Source organism: Halictus rubicundus, unplaced genomic scaffold, assembly GCF_050948215.1.
Source record: "Halictus rubicundus isolate RS-2024b unplaced genomic scaffold, iyHalRubi1_principal scaffold0020, whole genome shotgun sequence".
Lineage (NCBI taxonomy): Eukaryota > Metazoa > Arthropoda > Insecta > Hymenoptera > Halictidae > Halictus > Halictus rubicundus.
Window position 1 is genome coordinate 2,630,172 of NW_027488561.1, and position 8,675 is coordinate 2,638,846.

Sequence of the window (8,675 nt, forward strand, 5' to 3'; positions counted from 1 at the left end):
TGATAGAACGGTTAATGCGAATCGACGCGACGAGTCGCATATGTTTTTTCTACACGAAAAGATTTAGCCAAGTCGTGGCACCATGGCCCGCGATCGATTCACGGTCAAAGATATTGAATATCCTCGAAACGGGCGAACGACGCATCGTGGTGCCTGTTGGATACGAAGTATAATCGTATTTCTGAGAACTGGAAATTTAACGGATGAGGTGAAATTAAAGCTTGAAAAATTGTTTCGTTAGAACAAAAAAGAAAATGGAGGGGAACAAGATGATTCGGATTTTAAAAAATGCGTTAAAGTACCTGACACACATGTCAATGATTATTAAAACTATCGATGAGTATCGCGAATGGAGCCGATCGTATATGGAATGTTTGCAATACTGTACGAGATATTTGTCATGTGCGAAGGACGAACTGTCGGTGGGCGTGAAATTTAGCTTAACATCGGTGATGTGTCGTATGAAAAGTTTGATCGTATCGTTGGGCCACCGTTTTTCACGCGTTGGAAGAGGTTTATACGACAGGAGTCGCGTCGGCGGGAGCGCAACGTCTCTTCGTTGGGAGGAAGTCGAGTCAGCGTTTCGAGATCGCATATCGACCGGTCTCGTTATCAACGTTGAGCACATCGATCCTCGTCAGTTTTTGCAACATGCGAAGCGGATGATTACGAGACGCGTTACGGAATCTCTGAACAAACATTCATCGTTGAAAGTGAACATTACGTTGGAGGCGGAATTTGTGTTGCGCGATACGGTTTCAGTGAAAAGTTTCGGTACGCGAAATTTCCCTCTGTTTCGAACGAGTGATTTACGCTGCTGGTATCTGAAAGACGTTATGCCAACGATTCTGACATCGATGGGGGAGTTTCAAGAACGCGACAGCGGGTGGGCGCTATCGAAGATACTGCATCTAATAGTGAATTGCAACAAGTACCAGCCGTTGCAAGCCGGTTGCAACGTCTCTGTACCTCGAGAGATACAACTGAAGAGAGCGATCGTCAACGTGAAGAGTAACGACGAGGCCTGTTTCTTTTGGGCAGTCGTGGCGGGTCTCTATCCGGTCGAGAAAAACTCGGAGCGTTTCTCTTCTTATCCACATTACCGCACGGTGCTTCGAACCGAAGGATTTCAACTGCCTATGTCGTTTAAGGATATTCGAAAATTTGAACGGGTAAACGACGTTTCCGTGAACGTGTTCGAATGGGTTCGCAAGAAGTGTGGGGCGCTTCATCTGACTGAGAAGAAGCGGAGCAAGCACGCCAATTTGTTGCTTCTACGGGGGAGGAATGATTCGCGCCATCATTACACGTGCATAAGAAATTTGTCGCGATTGGTTTCGTCGCAGCTTAGCAAGGATAGCCATCGCATGTATATTTGTGACCGGTAAGTTGAGAGCATTTTTTTTTCCTTTTCCAGTTAAAGACCATGGTATATTTTTTTCCTTCTCAGATGCTTACAATATTTCCCGTCGCAAGAGAGATTAGACGCTCATACGGTCGATTGCGAACGAATGAACGAATGCGCTCTGACGCTTCCGACCTCGGACCAACTACGCGTACAAAGAACGGGCGCCGTTCGTTATTTACGCCGATTTGGAATGTTTGCTGGAGAAACATGAAGGACAGAGCCGCGGGGCGCGCACGCAGTATCAACATCACCACGCGTTCAGTATTGGTTATTACATGCATTGTGGATACAATGCTTCCCTGTGCGAGTATCGGGCTTGTTCCAGAGAAGAGGGATGCTCGACATGGTTCGCGACAAAGTTGCACGAGTTAAGTTGTAAATTACAGAAGATACTTGATAAAAACGTGTCGATGAGGACATTGACCGAAGCAGAAAAATTAGATTTTCTTACAGCCACGTGTTGCCACGTATGTGAAAAACCGTTCAACGACTGCGACGAAAAAGTGCATGATCATTGTCATATCACGGGCGCGTATCGCGGTCCGGCGCATAACGCTTGTAATTTGAATTATCAATCTTCGTACGTGATACCAGTGGTTTTCCACAATTTGTCCGGTTACGACGCGCATTTTATCATTAAGGAATTGGCAAACGCGTTCAAGGGGAAGATAGACGTGTTACCGCTGACGAAAGAGCGGTACATCTCGTTCACGAAACACGTTGAGAACGACGGGGGGATGGGAAGAGATTACAGGAAGTTGATAAAGTTTCGATTCATCGATTCATTCAAATTCCTGAATTCTAGTCTGGACAAGTTATCCTCGTATTTGGACAAGAGTAAATTGCGCGTCGTACGAGGCGAATTTGCACATCTTTCCGACAGCGATTTCAATCTTTTAACGAGAAAAGGCATCTTTTAACGTTCTGCATTATCGATATCTGCAGCAAAGTTTGCGACACGGTTTGAAATTAGGGAAAATTTATCGAATTTTAGAGTTTCGACAGTCTCGATGGCTGTACAGCTACATCGATTTGAACACTAAATTACGCACCAACGCGAACAACGATTTTTCAAAAAATTTGTTCAAGCTAATGAATAACGCGGTGTTCGGAAAGACTATGGAGAACGTTCGGAATCACGCGAGCGTGAAATTACTCTCTCGGTGGGACGGTCGACACGGTGTCGAAAGATTGATAGCTAGACCGAATTTTCACAGTTGCACGGTGTTCTCGGAGGACTTCGTTGCGATTCAACTGAAAAAAACGAATATTAAATTTTATAAACCCGTATACATAGGCATGTCCGTATTGGATATATCTAAATGCTGTTTGTACGACTTTCATTATGGCTATATGTATCCAAATTTAAAAGAAAACTGTAAGATTTTATACACGGACACGGACAGCTTGATATACGAGATCGTTTGCGACGACGCGTATGAGCTGTTGAAACGCGATATCAATCGATACGACACGAGCAATTATGCTGAGAACAACGTGTACGGCGTTCCGATCGCGAACAAAAAGATACTGGGTTTGATGAAGGACGAGAACGGTGGCAAAATTATGACGGAATTCGTAGGACTTCGCTCGAAAATGTACGCGACTCGCGTGCGCGACAGCGAGGACGCGTGCTGTGAAACCAAAAAGATAAAAGGCATTAGAACGAATGCCACGGCTAGGGATATAAGTTTCAAAGACTATATCGAGTGCCTTCATAATTATACGGAGAAAAGTGTTAGCAATAATCGTATAATGTCCGTACAGCATCAGGTGTATTCGGTATCCGAAATGAAATTGGCGCTGAGTCCGTACGACGATAAACGATACATTTGCAATAATTTGATCAATACTCTTCCTTGGGGTCATTATAGTATCAACGATGACGTTGATTTCCTATGAAAATAGGAAGTGGTGAAACTATTAGCACGAAGGTCGTTGCAACTGCGTTCTGATTGGAGGAGGGGGACAACTTCCTTTTGAAAAAGGAAGCGGTGAAGCCGTTAGCGAGAAGACCGTTGCAACTGTAGAAATATCAATTATTTTTATCGGTTAAGGAAGTGATAAGGCGATTAAGGTATTGTACAAAACGAGGTGTTTCGAGCGTTACGCTTCAGAAAGTATCACACCCGCGGAGCAGTACATAGTCACGATGCGTCGCAACCAACCGAGCATGGACGAGACGAGAGCCGCCATAGTGGCGAAAAGGCGAAGAAACGTAGTGTAAGTATAGTGAAGATAAAACAGAAAAAAAGTGAATACGTTCAACTTTTTAAAAATATAAAATTGATTGCAGGATTTTTCCACGATCGTCGCGGACACTGCTACCACCACCACCACCACAATCATCACAGTCCTCGTTGGTGACGAGTAGTTCACCAGGTACGAGGATTCTCACCCGAAGATATTCGCTTGCCGGAAATTACTTTAAATGGCTGGAAATTGGCGTGTGCGTCAACGTGGATATTGCTACCGAACTGGTTATTGGAGATAACCGAGGAAACGAAATTGTGATCCCTCAGAACGCATGGATGGAGCTGATGCGTACAAAGGGGTGTTTGAACAACATGCTGTCATCGGCGAAAAACGTGGCACAGCAACAACAACAACAACAAGGAGAACAATATGTAAAGATCGGCGAAAATTTATCATTACGTATGGGGGACCTCGACGGGACGTATCTCATAAAATTATCGAGTCCAACAGTAGCATTGTACGTGACTGAGAACACCATGCAGAATTTGTATAATCTGGAGTTTTGCGTGCAAAATATGTATACGCGGTTATTAGACCAAGTTCCCATGGTCATAGAAAAATTCGTAAATTTTGCTGTTGCGGCGCAAACCGTCCCCGTCCGGAACCTATCTTTCGATCGGAGTTCGCTGATCGAGTGCGAACTGGTGGCTTTTTGCGTGGACGCGATCGAAGCGCATAGGCGGAATTAAATAATTTTAGAAAATATTGTGTGTGTGTGTGCGCGCGCGATGTTTTTTTCCATGCAACGTTTCATCGTGATACGACGAAAAATGGTGGGATGTTTGATTTTCTGGCATAACGCGATGAAATCTATAAACGCATAGCGGTTTACCCGTGTATTCTGGAATAAACTAGAATCAATTCTAGTTTATTCCAGAACACACGGGTAAACCTCTGTGTTAATAGATTCAACGCGTCGTGTTGAGAAAATCGAACATCCTGTCATATTTCGAAAAAGCGAGAGATGTTTTTCCATGCAACGTTTCGGCAACGGACGTTGAAAAGAGGTTATACGTTTAAAAGTGAGTCGGGTCGGCTACGTTAAAAATCACAGTCAGATAAACTTTCGAGGATTTGATTTAAATCGTTGAACACTCCAAATCTCGACTTGAAAGAAATTGCGGATGTCGGTAAATTCCAACATTTTGAAGACGGTATGAACAATATGCAAGTATCAGTCAAAAAATATATTGATATTAGAAACAATAGAAAGCTTGCATATAAAACCATGAGTCTGGTTGGTTATACGGAATGAGTAATGGGGCCCATCAGTAATTTCGCGTAGCCAATCCGACTCACGGCTTTATGCAAGCTTTCTATTGGCTGTAACGTCAATATATTCTTTAACGAATACTCGTATATTGTCCATACTCCTCTTCTAGATGCAGGAATTTGCCGGCATTCGTAAATTCTTACAAGTTGGCTTTGGAGCGTTCAACGATCTAATCCAATCCTCGAAAGTTTCATCCATCTGTGTTTTAACATAACCGATCCAACTCACTTTTTAATATGACCTCTTTTCAACGTCCGTTGTGGAAAAACATCTATGATTTCGCGCGCAACGTGTATTCCTTCAAATTTAAATAATGTATGTGTGAGATGATGTTTTTTCTCATAAATAAAACTATTGTCTTTTTCATATGTCTCAATAATTATTTATATTCGATAAGATAATTTTTATACAAGCAGTTTCAGACAATTTTTCGAACGATATTCGTCAATGGGTTGTATTCCACGATGCAGTCGTGTATTATCAAACAGTAGGCGGTCGTTGATGGAGGGACATCGGCTCGACATTCGAATTCGATTCGTACATCGATCGTGGCGTTTTTAAGCGCTTCGTTTTGACGGGAACAATGGAGAACGACGAGTGGGGCATACTTTAGAAAATTCGCGACGTCGAGTAGCGCTTCGTCGTTTCCATAGTACGATTCTTGGGATTTCGCATACATATCGTAGAGCAACGCGTATTTACCTTTCTCGAAATCGATGTTTAAATCATCGTACGGATAGGTTTCCGAGTTCAAGTAAAGTCGAATATTGGCTAACTGACAATGATCGAATCGCGTAACCGTTTTCATTAAGCTGTTCCGTCGATCGGTTTGCAAAGCGAATATCACGTATCGCGGTTTTTCCATTTGCGGAGCTGTTTTTATCGCCCATGTATGCTTCGTGGTTGCTTGCAGTAGAGGATACTCGTACATATCCCACGATCGGAAGCTCATGCCGATCGACCTGTCACTGTCTAGGATACGTAACATTGATAGTTTATGTATTTCGTCCAGCGTGACGTGTGGCATTCGCCATTGAATTTTGTACAGATCTAGAACGGGCTTCGCGTTGTCGGAAGAGCCGCGCAACGCGTTCGCGTCGGTACGCGAGCGTATCAGAATCAACTCGTGTCGAGCATTTATTACGACGCGTTTGTAGTCTTCGCAGAAGCCCAATAACATGCTCATAGGTACGCAAAAATTGAAATTGATCGCCGCCGTGGCCGTGGCCGTTGGCTTCGAATCGTCGTTGCCGTACAACCACCCTGCATTGGACAACGCGTTGCTTCTCGTCTTGGACAGACTCGCATAATTCTTCAGGGTCGTGGTTGTACCAGGATTTCTGGACCGATCGATTTCCACTCCGTTCAATTCGTAGCGTATTTCCTCGAACATGAACGGGACGGCATTGTTGTCGAGACTCGCCGTGTCGATGCGAGATTCTCCGGTCGGTAATTCGAGTTTTCCTGGTAAACTAAGTTTTCCCTCGACGTATAAGAAGCTTCTGCAGGGAAGCGTGTACAGATCTTGCTGTTGAATAGGTATCCTTATCTCATCGTTGTTTCCGAACGTTGTGTTGGCATAGGGATTGTACGTGTGCAGCTCGATCTTCGTTATACGATTGTCAAAGATCGGTGCTTTGGAGATGCCCAAAATGTCCTCGAACATGGTTCTCTCTGCCTCACTCACTGTTTAACGACGAATCCCAAAGATCGTAGATACCGTGCGTTCTCCGCGGTTAATTTCTTGCGAATCGACGCGTTTTCCTTCACGATTAGTTTCCTACCTTCCTACCTAGTTGTCCTCGTTCAACGTGTGAAATGCCGTATTGTTATGAATTAGCATTGCTTCGTCGAACGTGTAGTCGCACCGTGATTTCTTCGCCTCGAAAATCAATCAAACGTCCGGATTGGTCAACTATACGAATCGTTAAATCGTCGATTACTCGCGCGACGATCGGAAGGTAAATGACTCGCGCGACGATCGGAAGGTAAATGACTCGCGCGGGCGTTTCCGATAATTTATACCCCGGCGGTACCTGAGGCGCGAACTCGTGTATCGTGTGAACGAGTTTGCCATTGTCGTACGATCCGGTGGTTACGTTGCATTCCACTCGAATGATATTCACGTTGACAATGTTCACGGGAGCGTCCGACGTGTGCCACGCGTTCGGCGATAGAACGCGGTTCGTGGAAAATCCTAGGATGGATCCTACGTTGCGAGGCTTCTCGAAATTTATCCGATACCTACTAACGATTTCGCTTTTCATGGTATTGTTGTTCGCCCGTAGTATCAGCGGATATTCGTTATCGGGGGACGATTCGCTGACATTTTTGGGAGGACGAGGATATCGCGCGCGTATCTCGCGTCTCAGGTACTCGTTGATCGCCTCTAATTCGTACGAACCGTCCGGAATAACGATCTCCTCGTCCTTCTCGCCAAAGTAGAATCGATTGTTCCCGATGTTGGCGCTGATGTTCGGTATCGTGTAATAAGTTTGCAAGTTGAGCAATCCCAGCTCGTACTCGCCGTTGCTCAGATCTATGGGGGGAAAGTACTTGGACGACAATGTGCTGCTTCTTCCCGACAACGTGAACGTAAGCGACTTTTTCCCATCCATCGGATGTGGCGGCGGCGGCAGCGGAGAGGAGTTCGAGGAAATTTAAGTTTCTCGAAGAAATTTCACGCACAATTGTCCACACCGGCTTTCGTCGTAGTTCTGAAAACGTTCGTGATTATACGAGATCGTCGCGTTCGATCCGAAGTAACTAATCAACTCGATCGGCGGACGAAGATTGCCAAAACTATCGAAATAGTCGACGCGCGAGCCGCGTTTCACGTACGCGACCCAATGCGTTCCCGGCCCGCGACTATCGTCAAGATTAACGATACCTCGCTCGTTTATCCAAGGTCGCGTCGGTAAATTGTCGCGCATGAAAACTCCACGAAAATGTGGCAATGCTTTACAGATGGCGGTTAATTCGATATCTGTCGTTGTCGCGTCGTCTTTCTTAGAGTTTTTTTTTTTCTTAGCTCTCCTCAAGCCTTTCCCATGCCTGTACGGTGCGAGACGCACCCCGCGACCCTCCATGGCGCGATTGTGTCGCCGGGCTTCCTCCAATTGTTTCTTCGCGGTTTTCGCGGCGTTTAGCGCTTTGACTACCCCCGCAGCGCCACCTGTTAATGCTCCTATAGCCGACAAAGCGGGCAACAGCAGCGGTAGAAAACCACCGCGTTTGGCGGTCGGGAGAATTCGCATTTTCTTCTTCTGTTTCTGCTTCTTCTCCTGCCGTCGTCTCCGCTGTCCCCTCAGACCCATACCTAATTTCGTTTTAGCTTTCATGGCGGTCAACACGGCGGCCGCGGCGACTTTTTCTCCGAACCTCGCGTCTTTGGTCGCTATACGCTGGAGCGCTCGATCCGCTAAAACGTTATCTGCCGCGTGACGATCGTCGAGATCTTTGCGCCGCGAATACGCTACGTCGTGTTCGCGACAGGCCGCATCCAAAGGATTGACTCCCCTATCGCCGCGGGCTAATCGCTTACGCAGTTTCGTACCAGGACCGCAGAACTGATAACCGGGGATGTGCAATTCGATCGGCAACGCGTCTACAGCTCTGTTGAAGAGTCCCTTGCCCGCAGTAGTAGTACACGGACGACGTTTCGCACGCATAGACTATTTTCCAGTCCCACCTTTAAAAATAGATTTTTTCGCAGGGAGGGAGGGGAACAACGAATGA

At 45.7% G+C, this 8,675-nt stretch overlaps 1 protein-coding gene across 1 annotated transcript; it reads left to right on the plus strand.

The window, feature by feature from the left end:
• Positions 1–2,527: 2,527 nt before the first annotated feature.
• Positions 2,528–3,310, plus strand: LOC143363093 (uncharacterized). Its single transcript, XM_076803711.1, has one exon. It carries the CDS (start codon positions 2,528–2,530, stop codon positions 3,308–3,310), a length of 783 nt encoding a protein of 260 aa, XP_076659826.1.
• The last annotated feature ends 5,365 nt before the right edge of the window (positions 3,311–8,675 follow it).